Source organism: Canis lupus, chromosome 27, assembly GCF_003254725.2.
Source record: "Canis lupus dingo isolate Sandy chromosome 27, ASM325472v2, whole genome shotgun sequence".
Classification (NCBI taxonomy): Eukaryota; Metazoa; Chordata; class Mammalia; order Carnivora; family Canidae; genus Canis; species Canis lupus.
This window is the reverse complement of record NC_064269.1, coordinates 37,998,192-38,021,971: the sequence shown is the minus strand read 5'-3', so window position 1 is coordinate 38,021,971 and position 23,780 is coordinate 37,998,192. Positions and strand designations below refer to the sequence as shown.

Below are 23,780 nucleotides of genomic sequence, written 5' to 3'. Positions count from 1 at the left end.
TCAAGAGTCGGATGCTTAACTGACTGAGCCACCCAGGTGCCCATTTCTATGTTTATATTTAATGTACATATGTTCTTATGGACAGTAAACATGGTGTGTCTTATTATTTTTCTCTAGTTTTATTGAGATATAATTGAAGTGTCTTCTATTCAGTATGATTACCTTGCTTTTATTTGGAGTATTTAAATTATTTCAATGTAATATAATTCTTGATATGCTTGAGTTTAAGTCTACTAAACTTGCTATTTGTCTTATGTATTATTTGTTCCTATTTCAATCTCTGAGTATTTTTTGTATTCTATTTTATTTACTCTATTGGTTTATTAGATATATTGCTTTGCTTAGAGTTTACCATAATGTTGGAATTATTATTCTTTAATCATATTTTACCTCCAAATGATATTATATTACTTAATATCTAATGTAAGACCTTACCACAGTATATTTCCATTTCCCTATTCTTGTCATTTGTGCTATTGTTGTCATACATTTTACTTATAAATAAATCTTATAATACATTGCTGTTATATTTGCCTTAAATATTCTAAGTATTCTAAATATTCTTAAATATTCTAAATGTTTTAAAAATGAGATGAAGTTTTTTTATATTTACTCATGGGTTATACATGGGTAAATATAAAAAAGACTATTTACAGTAGTCTTTATAGCTTTGGGTAGATCCACATTTTCATCTGTTACTATTTTCTTTTAGCTTGAAGAACCTTCTGTAACATTTTTGTGTTATGCAGTTCTGGTTGCCTCAAATTCTATAATTTTGTATTTATCTGAAAACGTTTTTATTTTCATTCAATTTTGAAATGCATTTTCATATGCAATTTTTGTCTTTTCTCTCAATGCTTTAGAGAGAAAACTTCTATTGTTCTGTGTTTAACCTCATAATTCTTTTATTTTGCCCTGTCTAATTTCTTGTTAAGTTAATCTAGATAAATTTTCATTCCAGGTAACGTATTTTTCAATTTTAGTAGTTCCATTTGGGGGCAGCCTGGGTGGCCCGGTGGTTTAGCGCTGCCTTCAGCCCAGGGTGTGATCCAGTCCCACGTAGGGCTCCCTGCATGGAGCCTCTTTCTCCCTCTGCCTGTGTCTCTTGCTTCTCTCTCTCTCTCTCTCTCTCTCTCTCCCTGTGTTCTTATGAATAAATAAGTAAAATCTTTAAAAATAAAAAAAGACAAAAAAAAGGAAGTTCCATTTGGTTATTTTTTTCTAGTTTTTAAAAATCTGCTTTGTTTCACTGAGTATATTTATATAAATGGTTTAAAAACTTTGTCAGCTTATTCAATCATCTGCCTAATTTCTGCATTTGTTTTTAATGTTTTCTCTTTTAAAAATTAAAAAAATTAAAACATTGATGAAGAAAATGAAAGAATATACAGATAAATGGAAAAGTTATTTTGTGTTCAGGAATTGGAAGGTGGCTGTTCTTATATCCTAGGATTTCAAGAGATATGGCTAAAACCACACCTTTCTTCTCATTCTCATTAGAGCTTTCTTAACATCCAGACTCATTTTATTTCCTGCTTTGGTAACCTAAGAAGTTATGGAATATTTTGCCATGAAAAATTGTCAAATAGATAAAACTTGAAATCATAACTATGAAAAAAATCATAATCCATAACTATGGATTGGTTATAATGTGCATATTTCTAATCTTGAGCCATCAGTCTGTCTATAGGTTGTCATGCATTCATGGATACAGCCCTCATGATTTTTCCCTATCCTCAGTCACCTGAGGATTGGTTCCTGGGAAAGAAAGCCAACCAGAATTTGAGCTCCACAAATCTCAGGATGACTTTCTTTCTTTTCTTTCTTTCTTTCTTTCTTTCTTTCTTTCTTTCTTTCTTTCTTTCTTTCTTTCTTTCTTTCTTTCTTTCTTTCTTCTTTTCTTTCTTTCTTTCTTTCTTTCTTTCTTTCTTTCTTTCTTTCTTTCTTTCTTTCTTTCTTTTTCTTTCTTTCTTTCTTCTTTTTCTTTAAGATTGTTTATTTATTCACAAGAGACACACAGAGAGAGGCAGAGAAATAGGCAAGGGAGAAGCAGACTCCATGCAGGAAGCCCAGTGTGGGACTAGATCCTGGGACTCTGGGATCACACCTTGAGCCAAAGGCAGATGCTCAACCACTGAGCCACCCAGGCGTCCCTCAGGATGACTTTCTAACTTCGTCTGGCTGATAGATCTCTATTCTCATAGCGAATGTCCCTCTGGGTTGGTTCTGTTCTTCATACCTCTGTACTCAAGTAGAATGCCTACACATCATGCAGTTTCCTTGGGCTCAGATGAGGAATTCACTTCTCTAACCAACCCCAAAATATATTTCCCTAGTATTCTGATACTTAATATAATCTGTCTTCAGATACTCACACATGGAGGCCCCACTCTGACACCAACTGCTAAGTCCTCTCCTCATTCTCAATGCCTGGGAGAAGAAAAACTTATCTATGATATGTCATTGTCATATATCATTGTTCATGACATGTCACTTCTAATTGCCAAGTCAGAATCGCTAACACTTACTTGGTTTGGCTTTCTCTTTTTCTTTTAGGATTTGTGCGTCTAGTTGGAGGGGATGGACCCTGCTTAGGGCGGGTAGAAGTGCATTCTGGAAAAGACTGGGTTCCAGTGTCTGATGGGAACTTCACATTACTTACTGCCCAGGTCATCTGTGCAGAGCTGGGGTGTGGCAAAGCAGTGTCTTTCCAGGGGAATGTGTCCTTGAGAGAGTCAGACAGACGAGTCTGGCCTGAAGAATTCTGGTGTAACGGGCAGGAACCTGAGCTCAGGTATTGCCACAAAAAGTCCTGTCCAGGAGGTGTTTGCCACCATGGGGCTGTTCAAGTTTTCTGTTCAGGTGAGATGCAGAACAGGACTTTAACTTTGCTGCATACTCTGCTAGGGTAAGAAAAACATGAGATTTGGCTGAAATCCTGTCTTCTCCTACTAGTGTACACAGAAGTTCGGCTCATGAAAAATGGCACCTCTCAGTGTGAGGGACAAGTGGAGATGAATATTTTTGGAAGCTGGAAACCACTCTGCGCCACACACTGGAGTATGGCCAATGCCAATGTTGTTTGTCAACAGCTTGGTTGTGGAGTTGCCATCTCGACTCCAAAAGAAGCATACTTTGTGGAAGGAAGTGATCAGATATGGGAAGATCGATTTCACTGCTCAGGGGCTGAGTCTTTCTTGTGGAATTGCTCTGTGACTGCCCTTGGCATTCCTGGTTGTGCTCGTGGAAACACAGCCTCAGTGATCTGCTCAGGTAAAAGAGAGGAAGGACTAACTTGTACTCAGGATGCTCCTTGAGTGAAATGTCCCCAGGAGTAGAGAGCATAGAAAAATTATTTTAAAAGTGAGATAATCCAAGATAAAATATGGTTCTTTTCATTGTTTGCCTTTCAGTTCAAGGCAAAGAGTGTTAAGAGGGATATCTTTTAAAATTAACACTATTATTTAAATATATCTGAGTATTATTTACAGAGAAAGTATGGTAAGTAGTATCTGTGTAGTTCAGTGAAACACAGTAGCATGAATACTGTGTAACCCCAACCCAGATCAACAAAGAGATCATTAGCAGTACCCCAGAAGCCACATTCATACTCTACCAAGCACTATGTCCATCCTCCTGTCTCCAGTTTCCTAACTTTCCTCCAGTTTCCTAACTTCAATGCTATGGAATAGTTTTTTTCTATTTTAAACTTCATATAAAACCATATAGTATGTTTCATTTTGTGTCCAATTTCTTTGATTCCGTACTATGTGTGCGATTCAGGCATATAGTTGTTTATAGCAGTGTTTCATTCATAATTATTATTGTAAAGTCATTCATTGGAATGACCTTGTGATCAGGTATTGATCCATCAACTGATAGTGGAGTTTTGGTTTACTTCCAGTTCTTAATTATTACAATAGTGATGTTAGAGATTATTGTGACAGTGACTTGTGGTGCAAATATGTATGTATTTATTTTGGGTGTTTACTCTTGCCCTTTTATTTTTACTCTCTTAATGGTGTTTGTTGATAAGCCAAGTTCTTCACTTTAACAAGGTTCAGTTTATCAACTTTTTTTTTTTTTAACAAATACTACTTCTTTTGCCCTTTTGAAGAGAACTTTGTCTACCCTAAGATCCTAAAGATTTTCCTTTATGATATTTATAGAAGTTTAGTTATCTTTATTTCACCTGTAACTGTGTAGTCCTCCAATTGATTTTCACATGTGATAGGGGGTCAAATTTCAATTTTTATATGGATATCCAGTAGACTCAGAATCTTTTCCTGAAGAGACATCTTTCCCCACTGCAGTGCCACCTTTGTCATAATGATCTAGAGTATGTCTAAGTTTCTTTCTGGGCTCTATTCTCTTCTATTGTTTCATTGTCTATTCCAGCACTAAATCCTCAGTTCAGTAGTTATAACTTTGTAGTATGTCTTGATATGTATTAAAGTTACACCTCTAACTGTTGCCTTTGTTCTCAAGTATGTTGATCATTCTTGGTCTTTTCCATTTAATTTTTGGAATTAGCTTGTTTTTTCACCAAAAAAAAGCCTGATGATCTAGTCCAAGATGGTGACAGAAGAGTCTTCTGAGATCATCACCTCCAACAAATACACTTTTCCAATTCTTATAATAATGAGAATTCTATATAGAATTATAATCAGAATTAAATCTTGTGGAAGCATGGTAAATTGGTATTAGATCCCATTCTGCCTGAATGCAAATTGGGATTTGGCTTTTTTTCAAAGTAGAAATTGAAAATATTAGCAAAGTCAATCACTGAATACCAATCTTCCTTACCTTGTTGCACAGTATGAATTGTTTGTTTCTAGTTTAATTCCATTTGGTCAAAAAATATTTTTTTTCAAAAAACATATTTTTAATGATTTCAGCCCTTTGAAAATTTTTTAGATCTCTCTCTTTTTGGTATAATGTGTGATCAGCCTTGGCAAATGACCTGTATGCCCTGGGAATAATGTGTATTCCGTGGTTTTGAGGTAAATATACTGGCTGATTTTGCTGGTTTGCTTTACTGAGACTGATGGAAAGTATTTTCTGGTGACTATTGGATAACAAGTTTCTTCCAAATCTAATCACTTAAAGCAACCACTTTAATTTAGTTTTTTTCCACTTTAATTTCTGTAACACCGATCACTGTTCATTTCCCCTCCTGCTTTGTAGTAACATTTTCCTTACCTCCTTTAAGTCCTCATTGACAGTATTGCCCCAGGCCATCCAGCTTCTGCCTGTTACTTTGTTCCAAAGGCAATGCCACATGTTTAGGTGGCATCATGGTATTGCACTATTTTGGATAAAGATACTATGAACATGTATATACAAGTCCTAATGAAGACAAACATTTCATTTGTCTTCATTAAATACTCAATAATATGGAAAGTATAAGTTTTCTGTTTCCTATTGCTGCATAACAAAATTTCCCTCCAAACTTAGCAGCTTAAAACTCCTTTGTATTTTTGCCTATTATTTCCCGTATAAAGAATTTGGAAAGGGCTCCAATTGGCAGTTCTCTGTTGGGGTCTGTATGAAATTGCATTCATATATCAGCTGAGGCTGAAGTCATCTGTAGACTCAACTGAGCTGGGAAACCAGTATGGTTCATTGACATGTCTGGCAGCTGGAATGTGTAGCTGGGTTGTTGACAGAGCACCTGCATATGATTAGTCTCTTCAGCATGGTAGTCTCCTCAGGGTAGATTTCCCCAGAAGCAACTCTCCTAAGTGAGTTCATGGGAGGCTACATGACCTTTCTGATCTAGTTTTCAGAGTCAAGTAGTATTACTTTCACTGCATTCCATTGCTTACAAACAATTTATGAAGGCCAAAATTCAAAGGAAGGAAGCAGAGATGCCCACCTATCAAAGGATGCAGTATCAAAGATTTTGGGGTATGTTAAAAAAACAGCAAGACATATGAAATAGGTGATTGTGAGTTTTTAAATTTCTACTTTCAGTTCTGTCAATTGTGCCTTTATGTATCTAGGACTAAGTATATATGAATGTTAGAACTTTTTAGCATGTCTTTATGTTCTTGCTTATATTTTCCACTTTCTGGTCTTTCTGGGCTTCATTCTGTGTATTTCCTTTTGATTTTCCATTCTATCTTGTGCTGATCTAATGGGCTATTATACTCAACCCTTGAGTTATTTCAGTTATTGACTTTTTCAGAGTGTCTAGAATTTTTATTTGATTTTTGTTAGTATTTTCCTTTCAAAATGCTATCTTGTTTAATTCCCTGAATATTTCAGTCATGGTAGTTTAAACTCCTTGTCGGGTTACTCCAATATCTGGATGCCTTGCAAATTTCTTTCCAATTCCTCTTTTATCCTCCTGGATTTTTGTCAAATCTTTTTTTTTTTTTTTAAGTTTTAACCTTTTTTCAATGTAATCTCTAACTCCAAAGTGGGGCTCAAACTCATGACCCTAGATCAAGAGTTGCATGCTTTACTAAGTGAGCCAGGCAGGTGCCCCTATGTCTGGGTATTTTTGATTGGCAGGCATCGTGGGTGAAAAATTACAGAAATTCTTCAGAAAGGATTTTATTTTGCTTCCTCCTGGAACCTGTTTATGGACAGATCACTTTATTATTTATTTACTTAAATTTTGGGTTTTAAAAAAGATTTTATTTATTTATTATAGAGAGAAAGAGAGAGCTTGTGAGTAGGGCAAGGGACAGAGGGAGAGAAAGAATCTCAAGCAGACTCTGAGCAGGGTGCCCGACATGAGGTTCAGTCTCATAACACTGAGATCATGACCTGAGCCACAACTAAGAGTCAGACACTTAAGCAATAGAGCCACCCAGGTGCCCCTGGACGGATGACCTTATACAAGGGAATTGAAGTAATTAGACACTGGGTGTCTATCCTTATGAGGAATAGTCTACTTTTAATTCACTTTTCCTTCTATGGTAGAAGGTTCTGGTTAACAGGGTGTCTCCTCCTTGGCTGACCTTGAATTATACTTTGTACTCCCTGTGCCCTATGAGTCTGGCAAAACCTCTGCTGAACTTTTCAGCATCTCATCTATAATCTTTGAATTGACAAAGACCTCAAGGAGAAAGTGACTCACCTCTGCCCTTTACTTTACTCTCAAAAATTTGCACTGCCTTGGTAGCTCTTCACCATTTTCAAGCAGTACTGATATATTCCTACTTCTTAAAATTCATTCTTAGTGCAGCACTTGGCTTGAAACAAATTTTGGCATTGTTAGAAGCAGAACTTTCCATAAAGAGGTGAAATCTAAAATTATGGGAACTTTACTGGTATGTTAACAGCTTTCATCTCAGACCCCAGCACTAGGTTACTATTTAGTTTAATTCAGTTTCCTGTTTTTCAACCCTACTAACCCTCTGACCATGCTGTTTCTGCAGGAAACCAGACCCAGGTGCTGCCCCAGTGCAACGACTCTGTGTCTGAGGCGAGTACTACCAGCTGCTCAGGTGAGGGGTCCCAAGGGACCAGAAGGCCCTTCTCATTTCCTGTTAAACGCGCCAATGGTATGATTCTCTCTCCTTAGAGAGCAGACAGCTCCGCCTAGTGGGCGGGGGTGGTCCCTGCGCTGGCAGAGTGGAGATCCTTCACCAGGGCTCCTGGGGCACCGTCTGTGATGACAACTGGGACCTGGACGATGCCCACGTGGTGTGCAGACAGCTGGGCTGCGGAGAAGCTCTCAATGCCACAGTCTCTGCTTACTTCGGGGCGGGATCAGACCCAATCTGGCTGGATGACCTGCAGTGCACTGGAAAGGAATCCTACATTTGGAAGTGCCCCTCCCAGGGCTGGGGGCAGCACAACTGCAGGCACAAGGAGGACGCAGGGGTCATCTGCTCAGGTCTGCCCGCGCCCTGTCCATGGGTTGGGTGAGGAGGTGGGGGCTCTGGAGAAGGGGAGTCTGAGCCCAGAGGGGTGTCGCTGAGAGGGCCAGAGAAGAAACCTTCCTTCTACACTGCCTGTCTTTCTATTTTTTTTTTAAGATTTTATTTATTTATTGAGACAGAGAGAGAGGCAGAGGGAGAAGCAGGCACCATACAGAGAGCCTGACGTGGGACTCGATCCAGGGTCTCCAGGATCACGCCCTGGGCTGCAGGCGGCGCTAAACCGCTGCGCCACCGGGGCTGCCCCTGCCTGTCTTTCTAGATGTGAAGATTAGGTGCTTTCTTTTCCTCCCACAGCTGAGGTTCAGGTGACTTCCATTCGAAAGCAGGGCTCATTCTTCAGTTCACTATGGTGGTAAAGTCTTGAGATCCTATTGCTGTTGAAATGCATTACCACATACTTAATGGTAGAAACAACACAAATTTATTAATGTACAGTTTTGTATGCTAGAAGTCCAACAAGGGTCTCACTGTGCTAAAATCAAGGTGTGGACAGGACTGCATTCTTTCTGGGGGCCCTAGGGGAGATTCCTTGTCCCTATCTTTTCCAGTTTCTTAAGGCCCTGTGCATTCACTGGCTCCCTTTTTTTCCCTTCAAGCTGACAATGTTGCCTGCTTCTGACCATTCTTCCACAGTCACATTTCCTTCTGACTGAAGCTGGGAAAGATTTCCCATTTTTTAAGGAGAGTAGGTCTAAGGATGTGATTGGGTTTTCACCTGGTTAACCCACACTACTCCAGGTTAATCTCACCATCCCAAGGTCCTTATCTGAATCACATCTGTAAAGTCTCCTTTGCCATGTAAAGTAGCACATTTATGCAACACCTTTGGGGGGCCATTTTTCTGCCTACCTCCCCACTTTCACATACTCTTTCAGAAGTCTTGTCAGGAAGCAAGATTCAGCTTTCCCTCTGTGTAAAGTGCCCAGGTGGGTATTCCTCTCTGATCATATTCTACTGCATCATTGTGGTCATAGAAACACAGACACAAACACACAAAATCAGGTAAAAGGGAGACCAATTTCAGTCTTACCACCTAATGTGTGCTTACTCAGCAGAGTCAGTGATGAGTGTTCACAATCTCTGGCATGGAGAAAAAAAATCAAGAGCATTGAATGGAATGCTTATTGTGGATTGTTTCCCCTTCTCACCCCTTTCAATTTAGACTTCCTGAAACTCAGGATGGTGAGCGAGGACCAGGAGTGTGCTGGGTGGCTGGAAGTTTTCTACAATGGGACCTGGGGCAGTGTCTGCCACAGCCCCATGGCAGCCATGACTTTGTCCATCATCTGTAGACAGCTTGGCTGTGGAGACAGTGGGACCCTCAACTCTTCCATAGTTCCCAGGGAAGGTTCTAGACTTCGGTGGGTGGATCAAATTGAGTGTCGGAAAACTGATTCCTCTCTCTGGCAATGTCCTTCTGACCCCTGGAGACACAACTCATGCTCTTCAAGAGAGGAAGCTTATATCTCGTGTGCAGGTAACTTACTGTCTGTTTCCATGTGTCTGTCCCAGTCCTGTGGAATGTTGTTACTGAGATTTTATATCTTCAAATCTAAGGAATGAGTTTAAGATAAGACTACAAAATGAAGTTTGGATGATTGCTTAATTTACATATTCCAGTCTTCTTTCACAGGAAAAAATAAGGAGATCTGTGTCAATAGCAGCCTATGTGAAAAATACCAGAAGGATCGCATTGAACATGAGTAATACCCTGATAAACTTGCTAATTAATTAGGAGTAGTTAAGTGATATCCCAACATGTTAAAGTAAATAAGGAACCAAGTAAGGAATCCACCCTGATTGTTTTGTCTCTTAAGCTAATGGTATTTTACTCCGGAATGCCTCATTCTCCAATCAGTCTTCCCGTAGATAGTGACTGAGTGCCTGTAGGCACAAATTTATACTGTAGGCAGGAGGATGAGGAAGACAAGAAAATGTAGTCTCTGCCATCACAGAGCATACAGTTCAGTGTTGAAAACTCTCATTAGGCAGAAATTTCATGAAGAGTTGGAAAGTGCTGTGGAAGTGTGGAATTGGGGTAAAAGAAGAAATCATACCTAGATGAAAAGCTGAAGGGTAAGAGTTCCTCAGAGGAAGAAAGTGGAGGATCACGTGGTTCAATGTATGTACTGAGGTGGGAGGAAACATGGTGTCTTTGAAGCACTGAGAAAATCCCATCATGGCCAGAGCAGAAAAGGGTGGGAGAGTGGCTCAGGGTTTCCCTGGAATGGTGAGCAGAGCCAGAGACCTCTCTGTGGGAAGGCCCAGGAAAACATTCCTGTTAAAAAGCAATTTGTCTCTTTGACTGCTGCACCATGAGGAACTGCTCAGAAGTCAGTGGCCTCATGTCTCCATGACTTTCTGCTTTAATTTGTCTCTTATAAGAGGCCCTCAGGATCCCAGTTTTTGGGGCTGATCCTGTCCTCTAGGCTTTTCATTAACTATGATGTGCTTAATCTGTCTTCCTCATCTCACTCTCCCAAAATGTTCTGGAGAGACTGCTGGAATTTAAAACCCATCATCTTCAAAGTCTCTTATGCCCGCACTGTTCCCTTCACTTTCATGTTCTGATTAGAACCTGACTTTTCCCTGAAAATGTTGATTTTCCTGTCAACTGGAGGCTCTTTGTTTCTCTCTGAACATACTTTTCTCTGGGCTGAGACTTGGAAGAGATATACTCCTTGCTCTCAGTTTGTCATTTTCAACAATTCCTCTTCTGTCTCTCTTCCCAACATCCAGCTATTTGAAATTCACACCTTGAGACAATACCGCCTAGTACATTTGTTTGTTGCTGTCATCATCTTAACTTTCTGGTCACTTCCCCTGGTCCACTGAAGACTGTACCAAGTCCTTCATTTCTGTCTCACTCCTGGAACCTTTGGTGCTTGCTTCAACATCCTTAAACACAACTGAGACAACATCTGGCCTCTCAGTTCACTGACTTTCTCATTTCTAAGCACCTTTCCTCCCATCCTATCTCTGCCTATGCATATACTACTGATCACCAATAATTGTACACTTCAAAATCTTGATATCTTTATTCCATTCTCTGACCAATGCTTCTTATTCTTATGGATCCTCACCTAGAGTGCTCTGTTTCAAATAATTTCTCGTTCTTGTGGAGATGCCCAATCTTTTCTCTTGTCAGTTTTTCTTTTTTTTCCCCTACTCTCCTCATGTCTGCACATTTTTTTTCTTAGCCAGATGAGATAATATATCCAACATTATAATCATTCTCCTTTAGTTTATTTAACTCCCTTGCCTTTTCTTTGTCAACCTCACCTGGCAAACTCTAGACCTGGTTAAAGTCAACTACCTGAGTACTCCTTGTCTGAACTGGACTAAGGGAAATGTGGGGAAATAACACATAGTCATGTTGCTAGTCTATTTTTGAATCCATGGACACAATCTCTACTGGGCATTCCATAGTGTCTCTGGGTTCTACTGTACTTCTCCAATATGTGTGCTTGCCCTATCTTTCAAATCATATTTTACATATTTTCTGCTCTCTTGCATTGTCAACACCTGATCCCCTTCATCTATTCTCAAATCATAATACTGCCTCTTAACTCAGTGAGAAATTAGAACAGTCATCTGGGAATTCCTCATCTTCCTTTCACCAAATCTACTCACGTGGTGGTCTCTGCACACACTCTGTACTTACTTGGTCTTCTGGATCAGTGGCCTCAGTCCTAATCTTAGGTCAATTCTTCTGCCCAGGCTGTGGATCCTAACCGCACTTATCTTGTCAAACTCTTCACTTCTATTCCCCCTTCCTTGCACCATCAGCTCCCTCCCCCCGCTTTGTCTCCTGTTTATTCTCATCATTGTATATATGGGCTTGAGTGTCTCGCATCTTGAAAACTACCTGCAAAAACAGTTTTCCTTGACTTCTTTGTTATTGCGCATCCCACTTCTCTCTCCTCTTCAGCTAAGTTTCTGAAAGTATGGTCAGTAACTAGACAGGGTCTTCATAATTTTCTGTTCTCTAGTGTTCTAAACTCACCCAGTTAAGAATTAGGGTCCACCATTCTTCTGAATTGGTAAAGTAATTAAATTTAGCAAACTTTCCTCTCTTCAGTATTCCTGAACTTACAACAGTATTCAGCAGGTTCACTTCTCTTCTTATTTTTTGTTTTTCCTGACAATCACTAGACTTCACTGATTGTTCTTATTTGGCCTCATTGTTGTTCTTCTGCTTACCGATTTACAACTCCTGTGCTCAGTCTCTAGATCTTGGATGCTTTCAGGGCTCAGCATCAGACTCTTTAGTCTTCCTATCAGACTCCATCCACTTCCAGTAAGTTCTGCTGGCTCTATCTGCAAATATATTCTCAGTGCTTCTATTCTGCAAATATATTCTCAATGCCTCTATTCCTTCCATTGTCACTATCTTAGTCTTCTTGCCTGAATTATTCCAAAAGTTTCTCGTGGTCTTCCATGTCCACTCTTTTTCTTCTATAATATTTTCTCTCTGGCTGACAGAGAAAAGTTTTAAAAATTAGTCTGTATCTTGTTTCCTGCTTACAAGCCTCCAGGGGCTTCCTGTTTTAAGGAACCTATACTGGTTGACAAAGCTATATATAGAATCTGTCCCCTACCCACCACTCAGTCCTTTTCTGGAGACACTCTTCCACTCAGTTAGTACACATATTGATTCTCTTTGTGTTCATGAAATAGCCAGGCATGGAGGAAGTAAGGGAAGGCAGGATGACCATCCTTTAGTGCCTTGGTATTTTTTTTACCAGACAGATGGTATTATTCATTCTAAGACCTTGCACTGGCTCTTCTATTTGCTTGCTTGCTTGTCAACTTCTCATCATTCAGTTTTCACATTAAATATCATCTTTTTGGTGAGGGCCTTCTTATCAACTTAAGTGCTATTACCTCTCCCAAAATTTTTTATGACATACTCTTGATACTCTGTGATTATCCCTGAATATAATGATTGCTTTTCTCAATATCTCCTGCAGGGTTCCAGTTCCTCTGCCCAACCTATTATACATTTTACAGTAAAAAAAATCTATGTAATATATATAATATATATTTGCTTTTCATAGTACTACTATGTGAAACGATCATTTATTTATTTTCAGATTATCTCTCTCATATTAGTTTGTAAATTCCATGAGATCAAGGACTTTGACTATTATATTCACCACTGTACATCCAATGCTGTCTGTGGTCAGTACCTGGTATACAACCGACAAAAAATAGTTCTTGAATCAAATAATAATCTTTTTGATTGCATAGTTACAATTAAAGATATTTTCATCAAGGTATAATCAAAACTAATTGAAAGTGTTTTAAGCTGGGAAGTGTCATTTTGCTTTAAGAAAATATCCCTCTGAGTACAAGATAAAGGATTATTGCAGGGGAAATGTAAATGCATAATGGTGACTTGCAATAGCTTGGAGGAGCAAGGGTGGCTGCTGGAAGGATGACATTGATTTTTTACTAATATAGGAGACGCAGAAACTCATGAGAGGAAATTCATGGGCTCAGTTTTGGAGATGCTAAATTTAAAGTGGGTCAGAACACTCAAGTAGAGATTTCATTTGGCATTTAAAAGTATACAATTTGAATTTAGAAAGGAAATCTGGGTGGGAGATATAAATATGGGAGTGGTCTTAGAGATGCTTAGATAGGAGTGGTTGAGATCACTGGGAATATAAATGATCCTAAAATAGACTTCAAGTAGCACTAACTTTTATTTTTTTTATTTTTAATTTTTTTTTATAAATTTATTTTTTAATTGGTGTTCAATTTGCCAACATATAGAATAACACCCAGTGCTCATTCCATCAAGTAGCACTAACTTTTAAAAGCTAATACATTCTATGGACTGTCATAGGACATCTTAGGCTAATTAGCAGAAATGCCAGAACAGATGTAACTTGATTGTTGACCTCAGACTTTGAACGACTTTACCATGGAAGAAGGAAAAGAATCACTATGAACTAGCTAATCCACGGGGCAGGACTCCAGCTGATGGATAGAGGTTACAAGAAGGCAGATTTGGATCCATTTTAAGTACAAGTAGCATAAAGGTATCTCACCTAGTGATGGTCCCTCAGGGAATTAATAATACTATCAGGTAAAAAACACCAGAGTCATGATGGGATGGCTAGCGCCTTCCCTTATATTTATTTTTGCCTGTCTCTATGTTTCTTTCCTGAATCAATGACACCTACTCCTGCTGGGGTTGTACCATGCGTGGCACTAGGGAAATCATGTTCTTTCCACTAGTTTCTTTTACACTTAGAGATCAGTTCCTTTCTTGTTCATTTAAATTACAAAAACACTGCTTACTTATCATGAGCAGGGAATACAAATATAAAAATGTAGAAAGAGAAGTGAATCATATCCCATGACTCCTTGTCCTTTCATACCGTCCTGTTGTAAACAGGATTAATGGACTGGTATGTTCTGTTTTCCCAAATCATCCATTTTCACTGAAACATATCCAAACTCATATGCTCTTAAAGGGTTTATGTTGATAGTGTCTTGTCATTTGATTGTACAAAATTGGAATTATACCCTACACATTATTGTTATATTGGCCTAATATATCATGGATATTCCTCCAGGTAGATCTAATTCATTTGTAAATCAATGGTATAATATTTCATTCATCCAGATTGCTAGGGCAGTTAATGTAACCATTTACCTATGTATTGGTAGTCTGATTGGTTCTGATTTCCCACTTTATAAACAATGTAAACCTGCCTCCTTATAACCTTTATCCATCAGCAAGAGAGTCCTGCCCCTGGAGCAGCTCATGGTAACTCTCCTCCCTCTTCCATGATAAATATTTTTGTATATGATTTTCTACATACAGGTGAGTTTTTTTACTGTAGGATTACTCACTGTTGATATTATTCTATCAAAGAACACACACACATAAATTTTAATAGATATTGTCAAATTACTTTTGAGGACTAACTCTTTTCAATTGTCTTCTTATCTAGACATAAATGTTTAGGTTTTAAATAACCAGAGTATTAAAGACAAATAATATAGAAGCTCCCAAATCAATAAGCTTAAAAAACCCATGTCTTATTCTAAAATATTTGAACTCTGAAATAAAAGTAACAATTGCTTTGCTCCTGGTTTCTTTCTCCTTCCTTCCCTCTATCCCTTCCTTCTTCTTTGCCTCCTTCCTCCCCTCTCTCCCTCCCTCCCTTTCTTACTTTTTTTGCATTTTCAGTGTTTTCTCTTTCCTCAACATTCTTTTCCAGTTCCTTGGTTCCCCCATCCCTTCCCTGCCAGCTCAGGTATAACTTGGGTGATCCGCTAGGAGTTGGCTGAAGTCCACAGCTGAGGGAGAGCGTGGTGATAGATATTTCAAAGGCAGAGACTCACTCCCTTCCCTTCCTTCTCTTTCCTCACCTCCTTTTCTTGTTCCTGTGGAAAGCTGATTAGATATTAAACTATCAGAACTTACATGGATGATAATCAAATATGATGAGTTGGGTGATAGTGAGGTCTCCAGTCCTGAAAGTGAGCAACCACCCTAAAGAGGTCCTGCCATCATTTTCTGAGATGTTCATAGGGCAGGAAGTTTGATAGGATAATATGAAAAGGATATGCTAATTCTGATATCTTATGACAAGTACTTTGTATACGTCAGTTTTCTTATATTGTTTCAAATTTATGTTTTTCCTTTGGTTTCAATTTTTTATGTTTTTTTATACCATATTTGTTATCTGTGTCCTCTCTCAATGTATTTTTTCTCAGTATATTTGCGTATCATGCAAACATTTATGTCTTAGTACCTAGCCACTGTCTACTTAATATATTTTTCTCTGAATCCTACTTATTTCAGTTTTTGGCAAAAAATATCCTCTTTAAAAAATTTTTTAAAAATGTTTTTAAAGATTTTATGTATTTATTTAGAGAGTGCACAAATCAAGAGGAGGGCAGAGGGAGAAGCAGACTCCCTGCTGAGCAGGGAGTCTGATGTGGGGCTCAATCCCAGGATCCCAGGACCATGACCTGGACTGAAGACAGGTGCTTAGCTGACTGAGCCGCTCAGGTGCCCCCCAAAATATCTCCTTAATGTAGTAATCTTTGCTTGTGCACACATCATACTGAAAAATAGATAAGAAAAGTTTCTAATCTGCTATATAATTTCCCATTAAAAATATAATGGGATATTGAATACAAATTACTTCTGTGATTCTGGACTTTAAAAAATATCCACTATTTATTACCACAAACCACTAATATCAATTTGCATTCCTTTATTATCTTCCTTATTAGCAAGAATTTAAAGGAATTATGTTTTACTGCATTCTATTCACTCATTCATTGAATAAATATTTATCAAGCCCCTATACCTAGTATTTATAAAAAGTTTCTCAATGCACACTTGTTGAATGAATGCATACAATATACCAGGTACTGTTCTAATAGCAGAAACACAGAGGTGAATAAGACATGCAAGGCCTTTCCTCTCGTGGAGATTGTGTGTGTGTGTGACTGTGTGTGTGCATGTACACATCTGTATTTTGTTTATTGTGGAATGTGGAAAGTGATAAACAAGTAAATAGATAAAATAATGTCAGATGGTGATAAAGGCTATGATTTAGCAAGCGAGCATCTCAATAACTCAGCCCATTAGATTAATTACGAAGTCTGTTATTTACACTTGTCATTTGGACTGAGCCAAGCACTTTAGATCATCTCACTTGGGGCAAGACCACCCCCAGCTGTCCCTGATCTAGCCCTTCCCCATTGTCTGCTTCTGCAGGAGTGAGACCCAAGAGCTGTCCGACCGCTGGCCCCTGCACAGGTACATCAGCTCCTCCTGCCTCCCCTGTTGGCTCCCAAGGGCTCCTTCTTTCCCACTGGGGACAGTAACAGAAGGTGCTGCTGCCTTTTCAGGCAAGGAGAAGCTCCGACTGAGGGGAGGAGACGCGGTGTGCTCAGGGCGAGTGGAGGTTTGGCACGAGGGCTCCTGGGGCACAGTGTGTGATGACTCCTGGAGCCTGGCAGAGGCCGAGGTGGTGTGTCAGCAGCTGGGCTGTGGCTCTGCCCTGGATGCCCTGCAGAAGGCAGCGTTTGGGCCAGGAACTGGGAACATCTGGCTGGATGAGGTGAAATGCAGGGGCAGGGAGTCCTCCCTGTGGGATTGTGCTGCGGACCCCTGGGGGCAGAACGACTGCAAGCACGAGGAGGATGCTGGAGTGCGGTGCTCTGGTGAGTGGCTCTGGTGGAGCTGGAGCAAGAGTGGGGCAATGGGGTAGGCTTGGGTAAAATGGGAAGTTTGCATTCAAAAAGTATCTAGGTGCTGTAACCTCTGATCTAGAAGATGGAGAAGTCTCAACCTTGATGTTGTGGTAATTAAGATGTAGGGAAAAGGGGCTGCCCTGTGCTATCTACTGCAGCCACCATCTGTAGGCAAAGTCACATATTCAGATTCTTGAGGTCTATTCTGTGGAATCTGACAGAATTAACCAATTCAGAAAAGGGAAGATCCTAAAGAGCCATCAGCTGGTGGGGAGGTCTTAGGGTATTTTCCTTAAGGAAGCTTCTTTTTATTCCTTTCAAATTTCTCTTGCCCTTGGGCCAAGGGAGTCTGGTTCCTGTGTTGCAGAATCTAAGGTTTTCCCATCTGCCCATGAGTGTCACTCCTCCACAGCAAAATGCCCATCCAGGAGTTGCTTGATGTTTTGGTCTGGTGAGGCCCGAAGAAAGGAGGCCTCAGCTGTGTGGTTTGGTCCTCTGAGGCGGTTGCAGCAGGGAAGCTGTCTGCTAATCCCAGCACTCCCTTGGACCTCACTGAAGTGGAGTTGAATTTATCTTAGGACAAGGCCTGGGGGAGTGGCTTCCAGGGTCACAGTCAATTCTGTTAGGTCCGAGGCTGGGACTTCCTTGTCCCAGGTGCTCTGGAGGGAGTTTCCCTGGGCCCATGCCCTTCTCCAAATCCTATTGGTTTTATTCTCCTTAGGGATCAGACAAGGCCCAAGTCTTGTCCATGACATCTTCTCCCTGTCTGAGATGTTCTGCTTTATCCTGGGGGCCCTTCTCTTCCTGGTCCTCGTCATCCTGGTGACTCAGATGTGCAGATGGAGAGCAAAGCAAAGAGGTAGGCTACAGAGGGTACAGGGTAACATGGAGAGTGTGTGGAGGCAGGAGATCTGGCCAGGTACAAGGAGGGGGGATGGAAATATGTTTGAAAAACTTCATCTGCCCCTTGTTAAACTCTAAGGGCTGAATCTGTAGAAGCTTTTAAGGTTGGAGTGTGAGCACTCATAAGTCATGGCTTCTATGTGAGACAAGAATGAATACAGGCCGAGCTATGGATACAGGGTTAGACAGGGGAGAGGGAGAAGATGTAGACATGGTGCTTGGCTATGAGGAGTCCTGGAAGCCCCGAGGCTTTTTCCATGTGCAAGCACTGGGGAGAATGATTAGCTTATTGTTTCAGGGATGAACTCAGGGGGCAATTTCTCACTAGCTGGTGGTTTGCTCAGCCTTCCCCAGTTTCAGAGATGTTCTTAATGAGGCTGAGTATGAGGAGATCGATCATGTTGTGACAACGAAGGAAGATCTGCTGGACAACACTGGTGTGTATCCCTGCCTTGTCCTCCTGGGCCCCCTTGGTGTTAGCTCCCTGCTGTCTGTGAGCCAAGGCTTCTCAGAATCTGTAGACCCATTATCTATTCCAGGCTCACAGGAGCAGCTCCTCCAAAGACTGCAGGATGGGTTCCTGCTGAGCCCCTGTGAGCTCTGAGCCTTCTCTTTATACAACAGGAGCCACATGTGCTCCAGCATTTCTTCTTAGCCTTACCACAGGTCCCATGGGTGTGAGAAGGTGTGTTCTTTTTGTTTTGTGATGTTTTTCTCCATACTAGGGGCCCTGTCAGATGAACCCGTGCCTAAACTGCCATATTACCCTGGAGATCGTGAGGAAAATAGTGACTTTCAGTCTGCTCCAGGTAGTAGGGGTGAATCTACCTCGGCTGGGTATTGGGAGCACGTGACTTTCCTTCCTAGAGATGAGATTCAAGAGGGACAGTCTCCCTTTGACTAGGATTAGAAGTCTCTTTTCTTCTCCTTCTCTGATTGCTCTGATGTACTTCATGGTGAGGCTGGGCTCACACACATGGTTCTGTGTCCAGAACCACCCTCATTCAGTCCCAACAAATTCACGCTGTTTTGAAAAAATAACATTTGGAAAGTGTAACTGACCAAATATTTTAGTAATGCACATTGGTGTAAGAGTGTCTCTGAAATATGTAGTTTAAACGAGGAAATATTGGGATGTTCAGATTATTTTTCTGGTTTATGGACACATCAAAATGAAATATATACCTTGGAAAAGACTTGTTAAAACACAGGGTGAATAGTGCCTCTGTTCAGCAGCCATCAGAATCTCTGTGGCAGAAGGGATTGTAGATATTACCTAGGTCAACCCATTTACTGTGGTTTCATCTGAACCCCTTGTCTGTCCTTAAAACCCCCAGCTCAGAGGACTGATGCCCCCAGTGAGGGTTATGATAATGCTGAAGACCTACCAGTGCCTGAGGCTGCCCCTGCCTCTTGGATGAGGAAGGGGGAAGTGCCCCCAGAGGAGGAAAATGGGATGAGGGCCTTTCAGGCAGGTGAGTGGATCTCTTGTAATCTTTTGTCTCTGTCCTGGAAGGGGTGAACTTCAGCCCCGCACTGCTGATCCTTCCTATAGAGTCAAAATTCAGAAGATCTATATCCTTTGACCATTTTCCTCTCTTTAGTGCTCTCACATTTCTTGGGAGGGAAGAATCTTTCTATATTCTTGATATCTGCATCTCCATGACTTCATCTTTGATGTGCTTGCATTAAGACTTATAAATTAATCATGTCCAAAAATAGAACAACTGTTCTGATAACATGTTTGTGCTCTCATATGTGAAAGGCATTTAGAGACTTAAGAAATATTGCAATATTGGAATTTATGAGGCATTTTGATAATTTAAGATGCATTATAATCATATATTAGCACTAATATGCACAAAGTCTATGATATATGGTAGTCTTGAAAATTAAAGCCATGGTGGTAGATTATAGAGTCTGAATTATGGGCATTAAAGGGCCAATCTGCTCCAAATGTTTCAGTGGTCTAATGAAGATATTAATTCTCCAGAGAAGAGTATTTCTCCATCTAGGGCATGTGACTCTGGGAAGGTGGCAACTACGGAAGGATCCTGTGATTGTGGGCATTTGGTAACACAAGTCAAGGCCATCAAGAGCAGAGATAGATGGTCAGGGAGGACCTGAGGTTTTTTCCAGGTCTCCTGTGTCCTCCTTCTACTGAATTCAGACCTGTCAATTGTAAAAGGAGAAATTTTCATGGCCTTTCTTATGATTCTTATCATCCTTGGGCCATCTCTTTGCTGAGAAACGTGCCTTCATAGAACATCTGTGTTGACCTAGATCTCCTGTGACAACAGTGTTTCCCAGAGACCCACAGAACTGGAACCTGATGCAATAACCTTGATATATCTGTGTTGTAACTAATATCAAATTGTCTGAGCCTACCTGAAACTTTGTCATCACCACTTACTTGACTTGCTTCCACTGTGGGGCACTGTCCTCTCCCTTTGTCACAGTTCTAATCAAACTTGTCTTTACTGTTTCAGGCTCTTCTCTACAGCTCTCTAGAGGAGTAGCTGGACCTGAGAAAGGAGAAGATAGTCCCTGGCTGCTCCAGGGGGAAGGGGACCCTGAGTATGATGATACTGAATTAAATGTACCTTAAACACTCACTATATTTTCCCCCTGATATTGCATTAAAAATGAGATAAGAGGGGATCCCTGGGTGGCGCAGCGGTTTAGCGCCTGCCTTTGGCCCAGGGCGCGATCCTGGAGACCCGGGATCGAATCCCACGTCGGGCTCCCGGTGCATGGAGCCTGCTTCTCCCTCTGCCTGTGTCTCTGCCTCTCTCTCTCTCTCTGTGACTATCATAAATAAATTAAAAAAAAAATAAAACTCTTAAAAAAATGAGATAAGGTCTCAGATATTTAATTGCCTATATTTCAATAGTGACTTATAATTGAATTATATGGAAATTAATTAAAATTAAATATTCTGAATAAAGTACTTTTTGCTTTGTTGATTATTTAGCAGGTTTTATCTCCATTCACATTTTCCCTCAAAGGAAATACAAGGTGAACGAACTGACCTGTTTTCTCAGCTCCCCTACAGACTACTCTAGGCATTACTTTACCTGAGTTCACAAATGTTCCAGGTCTCTTTTTTAGGCAAGGGACTCTAAATTTAGTCCATACTCATACTTTCATTCTTACTACGATGAACTCATGGGAAAAAACCCAGACCTGAACATTCATGTATGCTCTTCCTTGAGATGTCATATCACCTGTTTTTTTTTTTTTAATTTTTATTTATTTATGAGAGACATAGAGAGAGAGGCAGAGGGAGAAGCAGGCTCCATGCAGGGAGCCCGATGTGGGACTCCATCCTGGGTCTCCAGGATCCCGCCCTGGACTGAAAGCAGCACTAAACCACTGAGCCACCGGGGCTGCCCATATCATCTGTTTTTAAACAATTCCTAGGCACCATACTTAGGTAGGAATTTCAAAGTTGAAGGTGGGAGGTTGGCTAGTGCGAGAGAAGGGATACAGTTTTCCATATCTTGCCCAAATTTTTGTGGCTCAATTAAAAATCCAAGTTGGGGCACCTGGATGGCTCACTCAGTTAAGCATCTGACTCTTGGTTTCAGCTCAGGTCATGATCTCATGGTTGTGAGATCCAGCCCTAGATTGGGCTCTGTGCTGAACTGAGTGTGGAGCCTGCTTAAGACTCTCTCCTCCTCCTCTGGCCCTCCCCCCTGCTCATGCACTTGCTCTCTCTCTCTCTCTCATAAATAAATAAATAAGTAAAATTTTAAAAATCCAATTCTCCGTAACTATACGTTCCTATTTAAGCTCTTATTCTGTAGGTTACTTTTTCCATTTGTTACTCAAGCTCATACAGATTCCTTCTCACTCTTCTCTCATGTCTAGTTGGTTATCAACTCCTTTTATTTTATTTTTTTAAATATTTTATTTATTTATTCATGAGAGAGTCAGAGAGAGAAGCAGAGACACAGGCAGAGGGAAAAACAGGTTCCATGCAGGGAACCTGATGTGGGTCTCGATCCAGGGTCTCCAGGATCACGCCCTGGGCTGAAGGCGGTGCTAAACTGCTGAGCCATCCAGGCTGCCCTCAACTCCTTTTAAATTCAGTCTTTCCTCTCCATCACTACTTCCTATTTCTTCAGGACGTTGTCATTTCCTGTCCGCCCAGTTATAAAGCCTTCTAGGTGAATTATATCAACTCATATTTGTTTACTGCAAGTTGATAAAGGACGATTTGCCACTTATCTACAGACTTGCATCCAAGTGGGACAAGAAGGCAAAGAAGAGACTGAGGCAGAGGAGATCTAGAAGGAGTTGTAGACAGACAAACCAGGAACAATCAGCTATGTGGGTTTTATAAATGTGGATAGAGGGATTTGATGTGATTGAACTATAAGAGGAAGAATTTGAGTCCAGTGGGTTTCTTCTCTGAAAACATATTGCTCCAAGATTGCATTGATCTGGTAACTATCTACAATGCAAATGTGATTCCTCAAGATGGAGAGAGCTATTCTGTAGCAATAGCCAAGGAAATATTATGTCTCCAAACCCCCCATCACAAAGTATTAGAACTGAGAGTAATGACCTGGTTATAAGCTGAGCCCAACCTCTTAGTACTTCATTGATGACTCTGGATGTTGTCAGGGGTTCCAATCTACAATCACTTTGCAGTCATCATAATTTTTCACAGGGGAGGGGGATTAGAAGATGCTCAAGATTTCTCTCAGTGCAATATACATGGCCATTTGCCATAGGGAAATAATGAAGTCAATGATGGAATAAAGTATAACCACCAAGATTATTATATTTTACTTCTGATAAATGGTGTCAACAAAGCCAAAATAGAAAGCTGGCTACTACAAGTTTTCAGTTTCCACCAATTTTTCAGTTTCCACCAACATGTTCACATAGGAAGTCCTATAATTTTTGAGAGATTTTATATTCAGCCCAGGGCCAAGGATTCAAATCTTTCAATTCTTAAAGTCTATTGTAGAGAAAGTAGAGTTTTGCTATATGAGGACTGAGACTAGTACTTGTGCACTTTTCTTGATATCACAACTGGCTTAATAGTCTTCCCACTATTTTCCAGATCCTTTAGCATCCCTAAGGTACACTTTGGTGCTCTGCTTTCCACCTGTGTAGCTGAGTCACTGGGATGATAAGGACCAAGGAAAGAAGATCCCTCAGGATGATACAGAGAGTATCCCAGGTGGGGAGAAGATACCAGGTATAGGAGCTGAGCCTGAACTGGTGCCTGAGGAGAAAAGAGGGGCATGAGCTTTTAGAGAAGGTCATTAACCCAGGAGAATCCCCCATAATCTAGCCATCTCCCGAGTCCTCAAGACCATGAAATCATCATTCAGATACAATGGATCTACTTGAATCTCAAGATGTGATCGACCTAGGTCCTGCCTTGAGCTGTGTCAACTGTCTTATAAATCTGGTTCTAAGGGATTTTTATAAAATGAAAGCTGGTAAATCTTTGAAACATAATAGCTGCCACAACTTAATAGGACTACGAATACCTGATCTTTAGGACTTTCTTATACTGGCATGGTTAATTTTTCCATAAATATGTAGATTCCATAGTGCAGGTCCCTGGAAATATGGGTGTCTCTTTCTTCATATGGCTCAGAGTAGAAGAACCACTTACTTGCATGAATGGGGGGGAACTGTTGTCCCCTCATCTGGAAAGAAGAAGAATGGGATCACTGTGTTGAGTTAGCCTGAAAAAGCCATGGGGTTGCACCTACATCA

At 40.5% G+C, this 23,780-nt stretch overlaps 1 protein-coding gene across 2 annotated transcripts in view; it reads left to right on the top strand.

The window, feature by feature from the left end:
- Positions 1-21,266, top strand: part of LOC112675383 (antigen WC1.1-like) — a 52,518-nt gene extending 31,252 nt beyond the window's left edge. The window contains exons 5-16 of one of the 2 annotated variants that reach the window (XM_049102438.1): positions 2,557-2,862; positions 2,956-3,273; positions 7,392-7,460; positions 7,538-7,852; positions 9,061-9,375; positions 16,654-16,695; positions 16,788-17,102; positions 17,854-17,991; positions 18,380-18,472; positions 18,761-18,844; positions 19,373-19,510; positions 20,525-21,266. In XM_049102438.1, coding sequence (XP_048958395.1) covers positions 2,557-2,862; positions 2,956-3,273; positions 7,392-7,460; positions 7,538-7,852; positions 9,061-9,375; positions 16,654-16,695; positions 16,788-17,102; positions 17,854-17,991; positions 18,380-18,472; positions 18,761-18,844; positions 19,373-19,510; positions 20,525-20,643 — 2,252 coding nt within the window. In that variant the 3' untranslated portion in view covers positions 20,644-21,266. The remainder of the gene's footprint in view (positions 1-2,556; positions 2,863-2,955; positions 3,274-7,391; positions 7,461-7,537; positions 7,853-9,060; positions 9,376-16,653; positions 16,696-16,787; positions 17,103-17,853; positions 17,992-18,379; positions 18,473-18,760; positions 18,845-19,372; positions 19,511-20,524) is intronic. The other variant, XM_025471988.3, reaches the window with a different exon arrangement.
- The last annotated feature ends 2,514 nt before the right edge of the window (positions 21,267-23,780 follow it).